This window comes from Achroia grisella, unplaced genomic scaffold (genome assembly GCF_030625045.1).
Source record: "Achroia grisella isolate CSIRO2021 unplaced genomic scaffold, CSIRO_AGI_Agris_v1 utg660, whole genome shotgun sequence".
Taxonomy (NCBI): Eukaryota; Metazoa; Arthropoda; class Insecta; order Lepidoptera; family Pyralidae; genus Achroia; species Achroia grisella.
The window spans coordinates 2,967,384-2,990,738 of record NW_026712984.1 but is presented as its reverse complement, the minus strand read 5'-3'; the positions used below and the strand labels follow the sequence as shown (position 1 = coordinate 2,990,738).

Here is a 23,355-nt window from a genome sequence, read left to right as displayed (position 1 = left end):
TTCGAGTCAACTTGTAATTTTATATATTTGACATGTTATTTGAATTGTTTGTACGTAAAAACAACCTCATTTTAGTTGAGGAGTAGGTATGTACTGTACATAATATTTGTCTCATCCCACCTACTACAAAACTGAAGACAAGTAAAAACAAAACTTGATGCTCTTTTTGTAAATTTTAACATACATGCATATATTTCTTTGTCTTTTTTATTACCTCATAAATAATAATAAATAAAGGTAAGATTTATTCATTCGTAAAATTAAACTCAAATTCTAAGTTATATTTATCAAATCAATGAATATATATTTCTGTTTATCAAATATACTTTTATTTACACCAGAATATTTTAGTTATTTTGATTTTAATATAATTTCGTTATTACTATAAGACCTTTTTAACATTTATGAACGACAAATTTCAAGTGAATAAGTAATCCAAGTACACTGTTACTTGGGTGAGAGGAATGTTAATAAGGAGTAGTTCTATTGCTAGCAATGTATTCCCTCCTGGGAATCATCGTTGTTCCTGGTGAATTCGCTATAATAATTCGCTATATGGAATGATATTTTTGTTATAGAACATTATTTGAATTATCACAATTAATTAAAATCCCCTTTTAATAATATCTTATCCATTACAATTATAATTATAGCGATGACCATTATGCTATACGATTACATCAAGGATGCATTTTGGATCATTATTATTCAACATGCGTATACATTTATTGGCGATATATGAATTCGAAGGCTATATAATATTATAAATATTCTTATTATAATACACTTGACCCTATAAAGATTTAGATTCCTAAGCATTACGAATAGCAGACAATAGTGAAAACATTAAATGTTTTCTCTCATTATTATTAGTTTTGTATAGACCGTTCGGAATGCGGTGTTTCCAATAGAATTGATTGTATTGACTTTTTATTTATATTTACATGGTAATGAACGTAAAACAATAGAATAGTGTACAAGTCGATATCTTTAGTAATCCTGAACTATGTCGATGATGAAATTATTATGTTTTGTTAACTTACCTAATGTATTTTGATTGCAGAACAAATAATTACTGTACCTAAAAAGGGGGTGTGGTTTTGTTTTAGAAAATATTTATAGCAAAATGTTTGATTTACTGAGATAGATTTTATATGAAGTCTGCGTGGATGCCTCTTCTTAATTTCAGTAGGTACAAGCAGCATGCTTTGAGATGCGTATCGGTTAGCGATGGCAACGCATGAGTGGTACCATTGGCGTTCATGTATATCATGGTAACTGTTCACTATCTAGTGGGCTGTCAACTTCTTAGTTTTTTATGTAATTGAAATGGCAAACAAGTAACAAATAAAATAAAAATATCTAATATAGCACTGTTAACCTGAACGGGTCAAAAATTAAGATATCGCGAGGCAAGAAACTAATAAGTATCTACTTTGCCTCACTGTGATGAAAGTAAAAAAAAAATGAAAACTTATATTTATTTTAGACCTAGTGCAATTACTTAATGTTTTAGACATAAGAATTTAATATAGTATAGAAAACCCATTATTTAACATTTGATTAGTCGTAATTTTTTTTCAATCTACCGCTTATTCGGGAAGCTGTCGCAAAAGAGGAACGAGCAAGAAAGTTAATGTTGCTCTTTTAATAAGGAATTACAATACAGTACTTTTTTTTCTTGCTCTCAGAGCAAGACAGCTCAAACCATTATTACCCGACTGCGATACGCACAGGCGAGTAATGTGTTTATTTTAACACGCCTGTATATTCTTGAGATGTTTAAAATATAAAATACCAAGGTCTAAACTGTAATTAATTATATATATTATACCTAATTTTAACTAAAGTTTGTGCAATGACTATAAATTACTACCGATTAACATTCCCGTTTCCAATTTTACAACGACATTATACGTAACCTACTAACATTATGTATTTCTAAATGAGAATTGTTATTTTATGCCTGAAAGGACATAGGTAACCAACAATTAAAATGATTAAATTAATAATACTTAATCCAGGACAGTTTACATAGCGCCATCTTGTTCCTAATTATATTGAACTTATACTAAGGGTTCTAAACAAAGCATAGAAGACAATTACCAAAACGAATAAAACAATTCTCATGTCATAGTGTTTGTAATTAGAGAACGCTTAGTAAGTCTGAGAATAATAACTTATTTTTCGTACCCCTAAATGGTCCACCTCAAAATTTTTTTTTTGCAAGTATTTTCGTCAAATTTTATTTTAATTTAGTTATTATTTGGATTTAAAAATGAAATAAATTTCACCATCTAACTATTAAGCCCTTATTTTTAAATAGCAATATTAGTACTTTTATAATTTTCTACTCTCGTTGGTCGATAATAACTGATTTATCTATATGTCTAAGCCGCGTTTACTAATTCAGTTAGTTTGTTTTTTTATAAATGCCTATAAAACTAAAAATACTAGCTCTTCCTTGTAATTTCGTTTGATTTTTGAAAAGCAGAAGAAATCGCAGCCAGTATTCATATAAAATTAATTATGACCATCCATACTGATATTATAAATGCGAAAGCACGTTTTTAGGGCTAAAATGTTAGACGGCGCTTAGTGAAATTTGGCATGTAGATAGATTAAATCACGAGGATATGGATATAGGATATCTTTTATCTCGAAAAAAAACCAGACATTGCGGAATATAGTAACTTTGTAATATTAGTATAGATAAAGGCAATCAGTATAAGAAATTATCATGACACTTCAACCGGTAGTAATGAGTACTTTTTCTGCTATCACTCGTATATGACACGGTACCGAGCTACGGTAGTTGCCATCAAAGACAGTTATCGTGAACCTGCGGTATGGTTCAACAAAAGTAGATAGCTGACATGTCAGAGATGAAAGAATCAAGTGAAATCATACGAACAATGCCACTAGGTTCCCACACGGCGCCCGCGCCGCCTTCTGAGAAACTGCGGTGTCGCGTCGTTCCCGGCGCCGTACTTTCCTATAATTTTGGAATTACTCATTTGTTTCACGTTACATGCTCGGAACAATCGTATTGGTACTCGTGTCTTCCTGGACGGAACGAAATTTGAATACCTGTATTTGGTAGCCACTGTATTTTATGAATAAGCATGACATTATCAATAAAGGCTTTGACGACAGTGGGTTTTTATAGAATGGCAAATAAGCTGACAATCATCGCCAATACAATGAACAGCACTACCGATTTGCATTGCTATCCCGGAGGACCAAGATGTTATATCCCACCTTCAATTAACGCAGTTTATAAAGTAAGCTGCTTGACAGCAGTAACAATTTGCTGTATTTCAAAAGTTCATGATCAAATAAATCATCATTGAAAATATTACTGAATATGGTTAGTTGTAATTGATTGAAAAATATTTTCATCAATCATTAATTTTTATAATTGTTATAAAAAAAATTGCACTTTCATGATCCATTTCCGACCAACTCCGTACGACTTATAGAATATTTTATTCGTTTAATAGAATCTGATATACTACACAGAATACAATATTACTGAGATTGAAAAATTACTTATTTTATTGGCTTTTATTTAATAAAATTATTATTTATATTACCCACTTAACGTTATAATAGCAATATACGGTAATAACTAGATACTACGCAAAAATATTTTTTATTAAATATAAAATGTTTAAGACACCTCATCATCATTACCAACCAAACATTGTACAAAATATCAACAGCAAACATTTGATCAAATCCTAGCTGTTCGTAGCAACAGTGTTCTAGTGTATCTGGTCCTATTTCATATACCGATTAATTAGCTATAAGCAGTAACAGTTACCGTCTGCTGTGTCGTCTTACTATGTTTCCTGCTATCGTTCACGCTAACTCGATGCTGCGGAAACCGACACCAACACTGGATTTTACAAATTCCTACACCCGACATGACTGTTACTGCGAAGTGGCAACACTAGCCTTTACTACGCGGATGCAATCAATTTGCAATGTATTGCCACATTTTATTATTAAACTTAACAAGCACTATTTCAACTGAACATTTGATCGATTTTAAAAGTAAGACGACAGTATTAGTATTAAGAAAGAACGGCCGTGTCTCACTCGTGAAATACAACTAGTAAGCTATAAAATCGAAATAGAAATAATATTTTTTTTAAATATTCTTAATATAAGCACTTTTTAATAGTAATATTTTTTTGTTCTACCACTTATTCAGAACGCAGACTTATCACAAGAAAAACGAGCAAGAAACTTGCGTCTTGTTAAGTAATATGATACCAAATTTTCCCCTTTCTTCTAAAAGACATTTCCTAAGTTATAGTGAATATATAATTAAAATATTGCATAGTTTACATAATAAGCTGAAAGCCAAGTATGGACTTTATAGTGAAGTATTAAGTGACAATTAAATATTTTTACTTCAACATGCGGAAGTTGAAGTAAAATTATTGTTATCCCTGACTGGCGAACATATTTTTTATTCTTTACCTCACAAATTAAATAATTTCTTTCTCAACAGTATGATGGATTCCGGGGGAGCGGGCATAGCTGAATCACCAACTACCTACCATCGCACTTACGAACAATACGTGCAAGGCGCAGTGGAAAACAGTACAGACTCGGTACAAGACCAGACCACCCCAGAACTTGTGGTGTGGTCGACATTACCCTACGGCCTGGATTACAGAGCACAGTATGATTATAGAAATCCTTATGAGGCATCACGGGATTATTCCACGCAACAGTACGCTAGAGCACCATTTACAACAAAAATGGGACAAGCCAAGGCGTTAAAGGAGGCGAGGATCAGGAGGCCTATGAATGCTTTCATGGTATGGGCGAAGGTGGAGAGAAAGAAGCTGGCTGACGAGAATCCGGACCTGCATAATGCCGATTTAAGTAAAATGCTAGGTGAGTGAGATTTTTTTGTTTCTATTTTAGTTTATTGTTGGGTATTGAAATTTGTTTCTTATTTTATTGGGAATAAAAAGCTCTTACTTAAATAAAATATTCATTGGAAATTAAAATGTAACAATTATGAATTCTTCATCTTTTTATTTACTTGGTTACACATGCTAAACTAAATTTTGTTCTAATCTTTAGAAAAAATTAAGTCCGTCATTTGTTCGAAATAGAAAACTTAATAAGTTTATGAAGCTGTTGTATATTTTTTAATTTTATCGCAAAATCTATAGGACTAATTTGTACTTAACGTTTAGACGATATTCTAGATTAATACATGGACATTTACCAAAAAACTCGTGGCCAGCATCGTTGGACAGTAGCTTATATAACTAACGAAATACACATAAATTATATTTTTAAAGAAAAAGGACTAAGTCCTAAAAACAAAGCCAAATGAATCAGCAGAATCTGTACCTAATCTTCACCGAGACTATTTGAATTTCAAATGTTCAACAGATAGGTCGAATGTCGAGATCAACTTCGTTAACTATGCATAGGTAATCTTCCGATTTGCATATTTATTTATTTCAAATAACCTAGAATTAGTTGCTTATCGGTATGTTTCAGAACTGCTGTCAAATAAAGATTTGGGTAGATTATTCATTTGAGTTTTTATGCTAACTATTAAACATGTGTATATATAAATAGATACATTACAAATTTGCAATTTAAAAAAATACTTTAAAACTGTATATATTTTTTTTAGAAATTATGCGATATCTACCATATTGATTTTCATAATTATATATGAAATTGTTTTATTTCTGTATAGATCTAATCTCGAACTAATTAGATCGAATTAAAGCTAAATTGAATTAATGCAGTTCTATTATGAACTTGTTTTGCAATCTATTGAAAACATATAGAGTTTTTTTACATTTTATGAGTAAATGGGTGTGAAAAGAACAGAAAAATGTCGTAGAGTCGTCATAATAATATATTAATCCCATTTTATGCTCTGATCAGTATTGCATTCTTGGTGCGTAAAAGGAACGATCAACATCGCCTGGCGACTGCTAACAACTTAATTAAATATAGTACGGTCAGTAAAAAATGTACTTACTGAAACTCGAGCATAACAAAAGGATAACAGTGCTGTCATATTTTTGTGTGTTTTAAATAATCACTATCAAAACTGAGAATTTATCTTTAACATATACATATGTTTAAGTAACATGTTTCTATGATCAAGAGGCTCTTAAACGCGTTGCGGAACTACATCATTTCAAGATGTAATATGACTATCTCCACACGTTACGCTATTTTCTATTAAGTTTTATTTTGCGTTTAGAGACGAAACACGTGTCGCAATATGTGTGTAGACTCAATAATAGTAGGAAGTGACTAAATATCTGTCTAACTATAGGTGGTCACACACATAGTAATGGTAGCAGAAATAAATAAATATCAATTCGTTAATTAACATAGTGACGTGTATTAACGACGTTCATGTTTGAATCATATTGCCTGCTTACTATCAGGTGTGGTTAATTTGATGGTATAGCGGTGTGACACACCTTCCAAAACCCAACACATACGGACAAATTCACTGAATAAAACCATTACTTTATAATCATATTTATTAATCCGAATTGCTAATTAAATCGAGTATTCTATGTAAATAAACGTACAAAGTTATATTCTAAATCTTGATGTAAAATTCCTTGAGTACAATTATATTTAATTAATTTGCTGACGTTACACATGCAAGTTCTCTTGCATCATTTGAACGCGTTATTCCGAAGCAAAAACGCAAGAAAAATGCAGTTAACCAGACTTTACTGGCGAATTCGTGTGACTGCTCCGTTACCAGATATAATTCCGTAATTATATAATTATGTTAATTTCGGTCGAGAAGCCATTGCATCCCAATTTGTCGTGTTGCTTAATCACCCCTTGTATTTACCAATCCAGTCGTCAATGCCAGTTGTTATGCGCTCCACTACATTGTCGGTGGTCAAGCGGTTTAGCACACCGCCTTACTTCCGATGGTCGCGGGTTCGATTCCTCGCATTGAACAAACATTTGTATTCATGAATGTAATTGTTTGTATCGGTCTGGGTATTATCTATGTATAATATGTTATGTTTACATGTAAAAATATATGTAGTGTATCAGTTACATAGTACCCATAACAAAAACTTTAGCTAACTTAACTTGGGTCTTGCAAAATAGCATTGTGTGAATTGTTTGTGACGCGAATTTTGTAATGTTTGGCCCAGCTTGACTCCATCTTCCTAAGGAGGTATAGCATACGAGAAGACGGAAGAAAACAGGGGCACCCCTGTTCAAGACTCCAATGAAAGACGTAGAAAGAGACACAATATAGATTTAAGATTATTCATAATGAAGACTAACTATGCTGTATGTGACAATTAGAAGTTTTTGGTGTCAGCTTGATTTGAACTCACAATATTTTTTGTTTAAGTGAGGTTAGTAAAACCGATGTTTATTAACAGCTATTCGAAATTATTTGTTTACTTGAAAAATATGAGTGTTACAAATATTTGGTCTGTTTCCGCACAAAGGCTCATTTGAATGACGTTCACAATTACGAGTATGACGACCTTTTACTAACTTTCTCGAAAGTCGCAGAGCCGAGAAGGTGAGCTCGCTCAGCGCGCGACGCAATAATTGTAATACTAGATGGTACAGTCTACATCAAACTCTATCATACATTTATTTGTTTATTAATACACATATGTATATTTATAAATGTATAGATGACTTAAGATCAAACGCCTACCAGTCAACCAAATAGACAATTTAGTAAGCCCCACATGAAAATTGATATAAACGGATTATTTAACTTTTAATATGCAATAATAAACACACATTATAATTAAGTATAAATGGAAATAAATACTTTGGAAAGTAGTAGAATAAATAGGATCGATTTGATTTTATTCTTGTTATTATTAAATATTAAAGTAGCTGACCACGCGAACACTGTATCGCTTCAAACATTTCAAATTAAATAATATTACAAAGGTTTATTAAAGTATAGTTACGCATTAAATTTCTGAACGCATCCTGTTTAACAGGTACGAACAGTTTGTATGGGAAAATGAAATTGTTGTTTTGACTATTTTCCATTCAATTTCTTCATATTTTCTCACTATTTAAACCTTCCTTGGAGCTCTACAAATGTTTTGAAATCAAAATTAGTCCTCGTCGGTCCAGCCGTTCTCAAGTTTTTACATTAGGTCTTTGCTAATGCATTCTAAATAATAAATTCAAAATTTAACAATTAAAATCCAGTAATAAAAAAAAATTGTTGAATTGACAACTCCCAGCTTTAGGTTGAGAAATACATTTCCTACCATAGATGTTTTATTATAGCAGTATTGTCAGGTTAGAAAATAGGTCATAGTTAACGGGAATATAAACTTTTTGTACGCAACTGTATCAGACATACAGTTTAGATTATGGCAAGTCATTATGGCACCGCGTGGGTGGCTGATGCTATCAGAGTTAATGAAATAAAACCAGAATAAAAATAAAAGTAGTAGATATGCCAAGTACCCGTAAATAGTAAGCATAGACTTATGTTCTTTTGTTTAATGAAGCAAAGGACGTGATTTACTTATTGAGAATTAATTTAAGATAATATTATGGTACATAGGTACTCGTTTATGTCAAATGTTACCGTTATTTATTTCTATTCTATTTTATTTATGCTTAAGGCTGATGTCATTTAAAAAAATAAGTTTTTTTTATGAAACTGAATCATATGCTTTTTAAACCGCATGCAATTGTTTCATACATAAATATATTTTTAGGTTTTTCCTAAATATGCAAGCCTGCCCTACGTAAATCAACTTTTGTGTGAAACTGTTCTTTTTTAAAAGCATTACAAGTATAAATATATAAACTTGATTTAGATTCAGTTCTCATGAGGCCGTTATCAGCTCCTCTAAAACGTAAAGTTAATTGCTCTGTGGCATATTTATCTATCTTCCTTTACTTACTGACTACACATTTTTTACGACCTCCTCGGGAGTCAGCGAATTAGCAGACTGGATAGTAACCGCTGGTTTCGGGTTCATGTCCTCGGATAATACGTACATTTCCATAATGAATATGTTTGTTTTTATTGGTCCTATCTATGTACAAAAATATATTTATTTATGTATTTCTATCAGTTGTTTAGTACAAATAGTAAAGCTTTTGATACCCCTGGTAATTCAAACGTCCATAAAAATAAAAGAACACAATATACCTATTTAGTAAGTATAGTAGTAAGCTATACTTTATTTGGGACTAGATGACATTATATAAATTTTCCTGTGTTATTATTATTATTACAAAGGAGCATAAATGTCTTTAGTTTTGTATACATTCCTCCTTCCCACATATAATTCAGAAAACAATTTCACAATGACTTACTCATTTGTTACTAATAAATGAATGATTAATTTTATCGTTCTATAACCGGGATTACCAACTTCGTGCATGAACGACATATGTACGTTGTTACAATAATGTAAATAAACGTAGTAGGTATATATTTGACATCGTCATGTTATTAGTTGTACTACATGTAATTATAGACTTTTGTTGACGCCAATATACGTTTGAACGTCGTTGTATTTCATTTCAGTACCTATAGGTGAATGTTAATAACCTTGTTATTACCTAATAAATATAATAGGAGTAGGTACATTCACAAAAACATGCCATAATGTAAAAATAAATATTTAAATACTAGAAACTCGCTTCTGATTTGTAATCGTACAATTTCTGTAAATATCAAATTAAAAAATAGAACCTTATTTTGTTAGATAATGTAGATTTAAATTTTGAATATAATTAGATTGAATTGACGGTCCACCTTTATGGTAAATGATTACCGTCCGCCAATCCAATGATACATAATATAATACCACTATCACAAACGTTATACCCGCAGTCGGACCATTGTTGTGTTATATTATAGAAATTCTGCTTATAGTCCGAAACAAATTTTATAAATAAAATATTTTTAAAATGTTTGGCAAAAGGTTGAACAAATTACAGATTATAAGATTCTATGTTATATATGTCACCGCAGCAAATGATTTGCACAAAATCTATGACGAAAAAATAGTTTTTGGTAAAAGATTATATATTGTAACTACAAATAAGTATTTTAGTCATAATATTATCCTTCATTGGCAGGAAATCAGATCATTCATTATTAAAATTTGTTAATTAATAAAACAACGTTTGCGTAAGTCGCAAAAATACCTAACACGGGGGAGTTGCCCAGACTTTATCATGTATGTTCTACGTCACTAATTAAACAATATAGTCCAATTAAGAACTCAAAAATATATATAGTATATATATTTTTGAGTTCTTAATGAAGTCAAACCATCTTAAACGAGGCTATTTATTTATATAATCGCTGACCTGCGCAACCTCGTCTGCGTTACATTTTTTGCAACACTTCATTGCAGCTCAGCTCCTATTGATTGTAGCGTGATGTTATAAAGTTTTAGCCTTCTTCGATAAATGGGCTATCCAACTAACTAAGACATAGAATATCGGTACAGTAAATATGGATCTACTGAAAATGGAATAATGGTACACCTCTATAAGCCTCTATAAATAATATAACTAAAAAAAATTAAATGATAATTAAAAAAAAATTAAAGTATAATTTTAAACCCACTTAAATGGAAAACTGGATTATTGGATACCCTTAATAACTGGTACATAATTATCGGTCCCTTGAAATCCCAATCAACCAGGTTTCACTGTATATGTATAATATTTATACATAATCTGAATACAACTTAATAAAACTGAACTTACCATGCACGCCCGTGTACCCGTCACTCCACGTTTTCACAATAACACGCATATTGACCTTGAGCTATCCTTCCTACATTAATTGGCTAAATTGCATACCATATTAGTCCGAGTCGTAGAGCGTTAATGATATCCTCGTAATAATAAACCGCGCCATACATACTTAGTGTTCTTAATTTCATGGCATAACCGTATGAGGTCCTTTGACTCACTTCTTGGTGAATTAGCAGGGTTGCCAATATAATAAAGATTTTTAGCGTTGTGCGAAGAAGTTAAAAATCTCTTACAATGCCACAAATTGGGTCTCTAAGCTCGTATATCACAGGATTACAATTCGTACATCGTCGTCTGCGTGGGTACTTGGTCTTGCCCGCTTTAACCAGTCGTAAAACAGCTTTGTAACCTGCGTTTCGGTTGAAGAGTAATTTGTTACTTATTATGAATATCAGTGAAATTACAGGTTACTGATAACATCTTAGTCCTCAGCTCACTAGCTTGAGGCTACCACAGCAGTCACATGATGACGTTTTATCCTTGGTGCTGTTCATATTTATAGGCGATGGTTACACTTACTATCAAGTGTCAGCTTGGTTGCCAACTCAATTCCATTAAAAAATTACTGATTTCCCTAAGTTAAAATCTCGTACACTAAAATCTCGTCAACTTGTACGAGTCTATAACTGACCTCAAACCGAAGCCAAAAATCTCGCACTTATATAACAATTTTCGTACAATTGGCAACCCTGCTGACGAGTAAATCCTAATATTATAGCTGTGACCAAAGTGATTTTGATTTGAATAATTTTGTATTTATTATTATAATACAAATAACATACCCTTCCATTTAATATGGAGTTGTTTGCTTCATTTTTTAAATTAATTTGCTTTGTAAATTTATTTTCAACAAGTCCAAACGTTTGAAGTTAGTACACTTCGTACTTTGAATGTACAAGTTCAAAAATTATAATTAACAAAGTTAAAATTAACATTACATATTCTCATTCATAACGATACAATTATTATTTACAAAATACCTTATATACGTCCTAGAAATTAATAATAAATCCAGGAAAATTACACAATGTCGTCTACTCCTAATCTATGCAGACCCATGTGCTAAGTTATAGAAAAATGATTTATTTTTACTACTGCCAGTATTAAAAGTAAATCATTTTTCTATAACTTAGTACATTTTCTATGACCCGCGGAACTTCGTCTTCAACTTATCATTATATGTCGCCCAATTTACATAATATCTGTGTTATTGTTATTCTGATGTAATGTTACTGTAAAGTTTCATCAAAATCCGTTCAGTAGTTATTGCGTGAAAGAGTAACAAACATCCATCCATACTCACAAACTTTCGCATTTATATATTAGTAAGATTTTTTATTAAATATGTAACGCTTTGTTATACATGATAATCTATGTACATGCGAGAATTGAACACACGACCGTGGAGTAAGACTGTCTGCTAAACCGCTAGATAACAAAAGTCGTCATTACATTACTGCTTTCAGCATGTTATTATTATTATATTTTCCATGAATCATCACTTTATCTATGCCTTATTAATTTTATATCAGTATCTATGGAGTCATGGTGGGTCCATCAAACATATCAGGTTATAAGTACGGGTGTGGGAAAGGGGTGAAGAAAAAAGGGGGGGGGGGAAGAAAGGAGGGGGTGGGAATGGCCTTAGTAAAATATTTTTGAACAAGCGCAAGTAATCCAAAAACCAATACCCAATGCTTTGACAAATTGGTCTACTGCTTGTGGTAAAGACAGTCAAAAGTAATATACTAAAAAGTACTTTAAATTATATTATACCCGTATTTAAATAGTCTATTTTTTTATTATATTAAACAACATGACTTGAATACTCTATTTATAATAATATTAAAAATGCCAAAGATTTGTCTGTTTGTCACTTGATAAGTTGATATGATGACAAATTATATTACGAGGATGGTGTATGTCCAGACTATGTTAGGTATATCTCAAAAAATAAGTTGAAAGGGGAGAATGACAGATAAAATTTTATTGCAGACTGATATAACTAGGTAATCAAAAAATTTAACTTTGTTGTATTTTAATTTAATTTGTATTTGTCCTATTTTAATTTAATTTGTATTTAAACTTGTTTTCATATTCTCTTCTTACAATTTGTACCATCACATCTTGACACTCTTCAGTAAAGCTCTGTTCTCTAAATAATTTCTCTCCATTTAATTACCTATATAAATATTCAAAATAATCAAGAAATTCAAACATAGATGAATACGGGTAACAGCTAGTGAACAATAATATCCTAACACCTCTTACATCATAACACTTATTCTTTGCAATATTACAAAAACTAGCAAGAATGTATAACGGAAGAAATTTGCACTGTATAATTACTTGACTTCAAAGGCTATGCTTCAATCAACAGCTATTAATTAATACACTGTTGCTAGACAAAGGTTATGACCCTTCTAGCTTCTCTAAGATAATACTATAAAATTGATTTTATATTATGTTTTTAACAAACTAAATTATTATTTAGCAGATTAAAAAAATCTTTCACCTGTAAAAAATCTTGCATTAAGCGCTAGACTAACTAGATATATTTATTTTAACTAGATATATTTTATTTAAATAAAATCATTAAAAATTCTTATAATACATATTTGCTGAGCCCAAACATCGAGAATTCTAAAATGGTACACCATAAAAATTATATATTTCTTGCTAAAGAACTGTCTCCCCAGTGATGAAAACACCGCCTAATAGTGGTAGACTCGTGGTATACACATTTGTATGTAAAGTTTTGTTTTCACTCAATGTAAACAGTTGATAATTCCTCTGCCTACCCGATCTGGGATAACAGTCGTCAAGTATATTAATAAAATAATTATAACGCTGTACCAAGAAACGCCTATTTTTTTCTTTAAAAGTATCTAAATCTCCATAAATGGTCATAGGTTATTTCTTACATCGCCCTATTAAGGTAGTCCGTTATGGCATGATCAATCTGATATGCGTATTAGTGTTACATTTTAGCCGTAGTTTCCAAACGTTATGATAATTGCCACACTTACAAGGTAGATGGCGGTAAGTCACCATGCAACTGTTTTTAATGGTTGGTAATGAAACTTGAATGGTTGTAGCGGGGCACTATTGGAGGATGATAGAATATCCATCAGGTTAGGTTGGTTAGCCCATTTTAACAAATTCACTTGAAACTACGATGGTTTACAGATTGATCAGGAGTAGTATCATGCTAACAATGGGATTATTAAATTACCAGTACTAATAATACCCATCTCTCCCATTAATGTATGCGATATGTTATATTCTATGTTTAAATACATTTCTAGATTTTTTATCTGGAAAGGAAGAATAATCATACATTTAGACTAATAATCACTAGTACTTTGAACTATAATTGCTGTCACAGTGTATTCTAAGTCTTTAATGTTATCTGATTATAGGAGACAGTTACCGCTTATAATTAAATTGACCATCTTTTCATTTTACCACAACTGAAAGAAAATAATGTTAACCAAGAATAATTCCCGAAAAAGTGGGAAACTGCCATCGTTAAAACTGATACAGAGAGAACGAGGAAAATAATTTAATTGCACTTCACATAAAAATAACTATAATAGTATAATACGGAGAGAGACAGAGAGCCAAATTATTTAATATTTTTAAAATTAGAATGCCTAATAAATATAATTAATCTTCTTTTTTTTAATAATTTTTGTAGTTAACTGGAAAAGGAACTTAGGTAATATAATAATATTGTCCATAACAGTCATGAACAATAAGATCCTGCCAAGGTCTCACATAAATAGTTTGATCAAGTCTGAATGTTCAAGGCGCATTCCTTCTTTGACGTGTTTCTATGTCAAATTATAGGAACTTAGACGCACACAAAAAACAGTTCTTAGAAACCAAACAAACATACCGACATACGAATTGTTATTCTGCGCGCGTTAACTATAATAATATAATTAATTCCGTTTGTTACATCTGATAATACTGGCGCAAACTTTACTTTGCGGTTATGAGGTCTCTTAAGTGCAATAGAAATAAGGTTCAAAATGCAATTATTATTTTCGGAATAATCATGCTATGTCTATAAATGAAAAACTATAAAAAGATATATCATCCTGGGAGGTAGTCCCTTAGGAAAAATTTTATCTGCGTTACAACGGTTTGTTACAGGTAGTATCTGTTGTTTCAATGATTCCATTAGCTATGAAGGTCAAGTAGTTTATAACCGTGCTCACACACTTCCCGATTGTGTTCGGTTTTTAAAAATACCAGTTGCCGTTGCATTGTTGCCAGTTTACAGTACATTTTACCCTAAAACTGTGTCTTACCGTACAATTGACTAATGTAGAAATTATTGAGTGATCATCCTGTTTTATATTAATGTCTTGGATGCAAAATAAACACGAGGGAGTAAATAATTATATAATTTGATTACTTGTTTCCTGTCGGTTAAAGTTTAAGATATGAAATTTAGTAAATTTCCGCATTTGGTAACCAGTAAGTAGTAGGTACATATATACAACTTTTTCATAATAATAACACTCCTAAACATTTCACACAACGCCAACCAGATCCAATTTAAGCAGAGCTTCTGTTATGGGTACTGGACAACTAATATAAATACTTATTTTTTTTTGTAAACACATACATAATATATAAATAGAAAACACCGATATAAACAATCATACACATGATTACAAATATTTATACCGTGTGAGGAATCGAACAAGACCATCGGAAATAAAGCGGTGTGCTAAACCGCTCCACCACCGTCCGTCGAGTGATGCGACCGAAGTCATAGGTAAAAACTAGTTATCACAACATACATTATTCATGTTTCTGAAGTATAACATCTGTCTCGTATCTCTGTCTGTTTGTCTTTTATTGTTCGTGTTTGATTCGAGTACCATAAATTTATGAATCAATTAAATGATTTAAGGTCACAGCTGACGCACGTATTCATGATCTTCTATTACCAGATACTTATTTGAATATCTTAGTAGGTTTCATTCATGGCACAGTATGTTAGATAATGGTTTAATTTCCAAAGCTAGCAATGAATATACGTAAATTCCTAGATTCCCATACTGTGTTTCAATTTATAATTGTACATCATAAATGCTGTAGAGATTTGAACTATACTTTCTTAATTGAGTAAGCACTTGTATTAATCCAATTTAATTACAAGTATTGTTTTAATTTTAGTAGAGTAAGTTAAAAATGTCAAGTTTCATTTTAATCTCTCTATTCCTTACCCTATTCAAACGGACAAAGCTGAGGTTACATGCCCTAGCTCGTCAGGCAAGATTTGAGCTACAGCTTTCAGCCACTTCATACCCCCATGTTAGTCAGATGAAGCTGTTGACCAACAAAAGTTATTTGGGTCTAATATTATAAACATTTGATTTTTAGTTCCAAATTTAATACAAGATCTCATGTTAAAATTGGGAAAAAATTATAGTCTTATTATTATACTAATAAAATTTTAATGTTTTATATATTTTAACATCATATTAAAAATAATGAAGGCCGTTGTATTCATTCGGGTAAAGTCGCTGTAAATAGCCAGTTTATAACATTAGTATATGAAACAGGTATGACTAGATTCTAATTTATGTAACTGCCTAATAATCTAGTGCTTCAAGTAGACACTAAGGCCACCCACAGCTGTTGTATAATAGACTTGTTAATTATACAAATTGATTGAAATAATCATCTGAAACTATGCAATTAATTTTATGAGATAAAAAATCTTTAAAGCATTAAGATTGTTATGTTCTTATTATTTTCCTACTAACTAAATCCTATGACGCTATTTATTGAAATATATTTCAACTACACGGCGATGAAATAATGTACCTTCATGTAGGTGAATATTATTTTTAATTGATATATTGTTGAATTTATTGTTGCAAAAATAAATGTAATTTTTATTTCATTTTAATGATTTTAGATGAGATAATAGGCCGTACTAGAAACCAATCATTAGTTTTAGAGATCACATCTACATAGGTATAGACAATAATAAACCATTAAAAACATTAGTATTAATAAAATAAATTTAATATTCAATTAACAACTATAAAGTTGTCTGATTTTTCTAATATTCGTATATAAATATAAGTGGAATGAGAAATTTAGATATTTATAGTATACTTAGATAATAATTAACGCTTCCAAAGTTATTTTCAGATTTGTGACTACATACCTGTATTTACGACGCCCTCCGTGGTCAATAGTATGATTTGTATTGTTCTTAGTGTTTTCTACATTTATTATGTACATTCATAATTTATAAAAAAACTATATATTTAAATATGAGGTTTACAGACCTCATATTTAAATATATAGTTTTTCTATATCTAATTTTTTAATATCTTGGGACTAGATGACGCTGTACAAATTGACCAGAGTTACTATAAGTATGAGGAGTATGTATAATTCAATAGGATCGTATGCCTTATCGTTTCAACCTAATGCAAATTCGTATAAACTCGAAATTTAAAACGTCGAAGGCTTGCGCACGCGCCGCTATGAGTCACACACGCAATAGGGTCACGACACTGTACCGTACAATAGCTATATGGTTTGTAAAACTATACACAAATGCCGCTTACCAAGTTTTGATTGCGTTTCGTTTATTTGGAGAGTTCGTAAAAAATTTTTGATCGTTTCTAAATGCAATTTTATTTCTGTAATATTAATTTTTAAAATAATTCAACTGAAATTATCTATATTCAAATAAATTTAGTGACAATAACTTTTGAATTCATTAAAGTTTTTTATAATTTTGTGTGATTACGAACTATACAACAGCATGTTGTAAAATATAAAACAGAATTAAATGACAAGATAAGCCATCGTGACTGGATTAGATTAATTTACAAATAACACAATAAAGTTTTGCGTACTCAAGTCAAGTTTTTTAAGATGTACCATAAAAATTAATAGAAAAAATATTGCAATCGGTAATGTGTAATTGTATTTGTCAAATATCAATATTTAACTGTAAAATTACAGGTGTACTTACTACGAGCATAGGAGTATTCTAACAGAGGGACTATATGACATTAAATTTCTGTTGTATTGTCTACTTATATATACGAGTATATATTTAATACTGATCACTATTTAGCATCTCAACAATACTCAAAGTTTTAATGGTAATGAAAACTCGTATCATTGCAGCAGCATTTATCATTGTCTTATATTAAAATTTAAGAAGTAACTAAAAGAACACTACATTGTTATTGTCAAAATACAATTAAATATCAACGCGTGTCTTTATCTAAATGTGCGTATATCTAAGTTTTAGAACAAAATAATTGCTAGTAGCGAATATTGTTATCCTGAGCTGTCAATTCATGATAAATGGATTTGACAGCCACTATCAAGACATTACGAACGTAGTATATCGCCTACACGGCGCGCTTCTACGTAGGTTCAAGCATCGAATACATTACATTAATATAAGTAGGCGAGTACTCGATAGATAATAATAATATGACTGGCGACGACAAATTGTTATTGCGAATTAATCGATTCCTCAACAATCAAATAGCTGTAAATCGATTTGTAGAGTTGACAGTGGAAATACATTTTCACTGATTTATGTGAACTAATTATGTGTTTATTAGAAATTGTTACTCAATATACCCCCACAATTACAGCGCACTGCAGTATTTTATATGCCTTACAAAATATAAGTGAACATGATAAATGATAGATACTAAAATGATACGTACCTAAATGTCTATTATTTTTTTAAATTTCAGTCTAAATTACAATTAAAAAATATTTTTTTATGTAAGTAATATTACATTGCGACTTAGATGCAGCTTATATAGGCCGAGCAATGAAGCTGTTAAATGCAGCTTCTTTTAATAGTAATTTATCTAAGTTTGATAGTCCAATCAGTGGCAGGAAATAAATTTAATATCAATATATCTATTATTCTCTTTCTAATATATATGTTTATAATAATGATGTGAATATTTTAATTAATAAAAGCATATTTATTTCAAACTATCAAACAAATGCGGTCGCTCTATGACTATTGCACAATATTCCGATCGAATTCAACCAGATTAATTTGGTAGCACCAAACATGGGCACAATGTAGCTATTAGTAGAAAATACATGCAACTTCACCAGTTGTCACTTGCATTTCATTTTAATATAAGGTTTCTAGATTTCTATTTCTAATAATTCCAAACGTAGCTTGTCGATACTGAAGTTTCCAACTGATCTACATATTAATTTAAATACGGTGAAAATTGTGTAGACAAAATAAAACATTCCATTACCTACAAATTAAATATTTAAGGAAATTAACAGATTACGATACTAATTGAATGGTACCAATTGAATAAAGTAATATAAATAAATATTATTTAAAGATCTGTTACAAACTGGTACAAACTCTATATGAGTTATGAGGGGGTTATGGGTATTAAGGATTGATCAGGTAGCAAGCCAGCTCGAATTCTTATGAAGCTGAACATCTTTCAGCAAAAACAAAGTGGAAATCTTAAACTATTTTATTTTTAACAAGTGAAGTTTTTATATCTGTTCAGTTTGAAACCTTCTCCTCATTTACATAAGCTCAAAATGCTTTGATTCAACCTCAGCCTCTTACTATCTTATTGACATTAGATAAAAAATTCTGTAACTAATTTACGCTACGTCGCGGCAAATCAATTGTAATTCTACCAAATGTATCGATATAAAAAAAGTACTTATTATTATTTCCATTTGAGGTACAGATCGTTGTGGGCGTTGACAAACGATTGAGTTTGTATCATAACAGTTCATGACAAATAAACCTAGTATAGGTTACAAGGAGATAAGCTAATGATCGTGACCTACTCGGTGGCTGTAGTTTTACATTCTTGCTACTCGACTGTAGCGTCATGTTGTATTTTGAGATGAGTCTCTTTATGTTAACATGCGTTTATTAATTTACAGCACGAAGTAATTCGTTCCATGTCATTTCAATTACTTTTACCAGTAAACGACTGAAGATTGTAAATAATCGTTCAAGCAGCTTGCATTGTAAGCAGTATTTCGGTTGTACATTCGGCAGTGAAATTATGATACAGGAGGCATAACATCTTAGTCTCTGCAATAGCTATGCATGAGTGATATTGTGTTATCATATCATTACACTATTGACAACGGATACCACTTACCATCAGAGAAACTATTAGATTGTTTGCAATTACAATCTCAAAAAAAAACTTCTTGTAGACTTACCGAAGGTTTATACGTAAATTACATATGTGTCTAAATATAAGTTTTATTAAAATTAGCAAGTGTTAATATTAGCGAAAAAAAATCTTTTATTTAAATAATGTTCTATAGATAGGTTTCATTTTTTTAAGAATATATTATTTATTGTTATTGGTAGCTTATGTTATCAAAAGTTTAAAATGTAAGTTATATTTTTTAATTACTATAGTTATAAAAATATACCTAACCGTATCTACTTATCATGAAGAGGTTTAAACATTACAATATTAAAATGTAATTATATATTGTTCTTCTTATCACTTATTTTATTATTTATTTAAATAAATAATAAAATAAGTAATAAGAAGAACTAAAGGTTAAAGAAAATTAGCTTCTGTCTGTTAATTCTTTAAAAAGTCTTACAATATCGATTTGAATTAAAATTCTCAGTAAAATATTTAAAAAGCGAATGTATAACAGAATTACAAAAGGTTATGTGGATCATATATAACAGCTGACAATAGCCTTTACCGTAATATAAAAATTTTGATAGCTCGAATAAAATTTCTTTTCGAAAGTAGAGTTAATGCCCTAGCTAACTTATTTAATGACTCAATAAATATAAAACCATTAATAACAAGCCATGCACAAACAATCGAGGACTTATCGATTCATCGGTTGTCCACAGTCGCGTGCCAAACCGATTCTATTCGCGATGGCATACGATTAATTTATATATTGAAATCAATACTAATATCTGCGAAGACAATGGCCCCAAATGAAAATGCGTACACGCTTATGGCATGTCGGAATGTAAAACGAAGCGGCGTCATTTATTCAATACGCCATTTTGCATTTGATTTTGAGTTTATTAGATGCAATCGGAATGCGTGCAGCCATATATGTTCGCATTCGGCCGTATTCGATTATATTCGGTGTCTGTCGGTATTGTTTTGGCGACAATTGACGTATGTTATGGTAATGCCATCTATTTCATGGAGCATTATAACGTTAATTGAATTCGCAGGGAAATGTAAGACAGTCGAAATGTTCACCCAAATTTGGTGCGTGTTTTTTGATTGTACTTTTTTGAGTCACGGTTCAAAGACCGTAATTAATCAAATTATTAATTCTGTTATGATATTTTGGGTAAGGGTACCCCAAGTACAATGTTATTGGCAAAGAATTTTTAGTCACTTAATTAATCATGATTTTGTACCGGTAGCATACACTGGTGACCTCACAGGGAAATACGGTTGTAGTACACCTATTAGTAGTCTTACTATCGAGTACTACTGCTACTTCCTTGCTTCGCATATATGTCATTATTGTATGAATTATTATTTTTTTAGTAAAATAAAGCCTTCTTTACATTTTTTAAATCGGTTGACTATTTTTTTCACGACTAAACATTAGAGCAATGCCAATAGATAGTTGATCATTTTGCAAAGAAATGAATAAGACAGAACCCCGATATTAAGCATAATATTGCTAAAAAGCATTAAATTACTGGTCAAATTTGATCAAGACAACCAGTCTTAATATAAAGTTATTACAAAGAGTGCTCTTAGTGACATTGTTTTAAAAATATTTGTGTAATAACAACGGTTTTTATTGAATACATAAACAGCAATAGAATTTAGCTTAAACAAACTTGAAGATATTATTAAAATGAAGAAAAAACGCATCTACCGCTAATAGGTTGTAGTTCACGCAGAATATCTTCTTCGAAAAATGTACTCTATATCCCAATAAAATACATCGTTTCTAGAGACATCCTTACATTTTTGTCTCTAACAGTAATTTAACGATCTTTAGAACTCGATCACATCAAATATTTAAAGACACATATACGTGAGACCAGTCCTAACCATTACCTTGTAATTTTGCATTACAGAGCCAGTCTTCACAGATAGTAAACGGAAGCTATATAGTGTTGTCCATAATCGATAAATAGTGATGTAGCAATGACTACATTTCGCTGGCTATATTCGAATATAATTTGGCAAGGAGCGAACCTACCGTCATCGCTCTTTCTATTTCTTCACCATCCACAAATGAAGTTTTAATATCCGAATTTCCTCTATGTCATGAAATCAAATTGATACTTGTTAAGTGATCAATCGTTATCTACAATTGCACCTGTGTTATACATAATAGTTTACATTAGCATATATTATTATAAAACAAGTGTACTGTGCGCATACGCATGAGTCACATCCGTCTGTCCATACGTCACCAACCCTTCTGTTTTAGAGTTTCCTACTAACTGCTTATGCGTTAAGTTTTGCGGTTGAACGTTTTCCTTGTCAATTTTTTGTCATCTACATTCATTGGTTTAAAGAAACTAAATGATTTTGATACATATATGGTATAGATACAGTGTAATGCATTAATTTGACTGAGGTAGACTGAGTACAAAGTCGTCTGCGTGAGATCCTCCGTCCTTATCTGCTTCTTCCTTATCCCAATCATTTTGAGTCGCCGTAATATGTTTTTCTTTGTTCGCAGTCATTTCGTTATTTACTCCCTCTGCTTTTGCTCCATTTGCTTGCTTGATAAATTACTAGCTGTTACTTGCGACTTCTTCTGAAAACCCTATTCCATATTAGTTTTGTTGTAACAACCTATATTCGTCCTCGTCTATTTATTATCATGTTACATTTAATTAGATCTGTTTAGCAATTTTGTCATTAAAAAGTTCCAATCAAACAGACTCTTTTTAGCATTTTTAATATTATTGTTTCTGTTTCAATATCAATTTATTGACCTTCCAGGTCAATAAATTGATATTCTTTTACTCGGCTACAGTTTCCCGTTTTTCGCCTGGTATAATATAAAAGCAATTATTGACACGCTTATTTAGCATTGTGCGCTAATAATCGGGTAATTAATTAATTACTGGCTGCAAGTGTACATCGATATCCACTTAGAGCGATCTTGTTTTATAATGAAAGCAGATCTAATAAACTTTATTGATCAATCTTGACTTAGTTACCTGTTTTAGATTAAACAACTGTGATTTCATGTTTATATAGATAGTTTGCTAAACTAGAGACTCGCTGCAGTACTTTGTCCTCCGAAGCTGCCCTGTGTGATACTTAAAACTAAGGTTTGAGTTTGTAAAAAGTCATATGCGTGGGAACTTCTGTATCACGTAATTCCACCACTGAATAGCTTCTTTTGTAGACTGTTTCGATTGACGGGTGAGATTAGGCAGTTATATTACACGATATGAAGGTATGACACGATATGGAGGTATGGAGATATAATATCTCATACCTCCAGAATGGCAACGCATGAGTGTTATCACGT

General features: G+C 31.0%; 1 protein-coding gene across 1 annotated transcript in view; it reads left to right on the top strand.

Moving 5' to 3' along the window:
- The window catches only part of LOC131849620 (putative transcription factor SOX-15), a 125,904-nt gene that overhangs the window by 24,379 nt on the left and 78,170 nt on the right, over nt 1-23,355 (top strand). Inside the window, exon 3 of the mRNA XM_059199729.1 lies at nt 4,523-4,914. Coding sequence (XP_059055712.1) covers nt 4,523-4,914 — 392 coding nt within the window. The remainder of the gene's footprint in view (nt 1-4,522; nt 4,915-23,355) is intronic.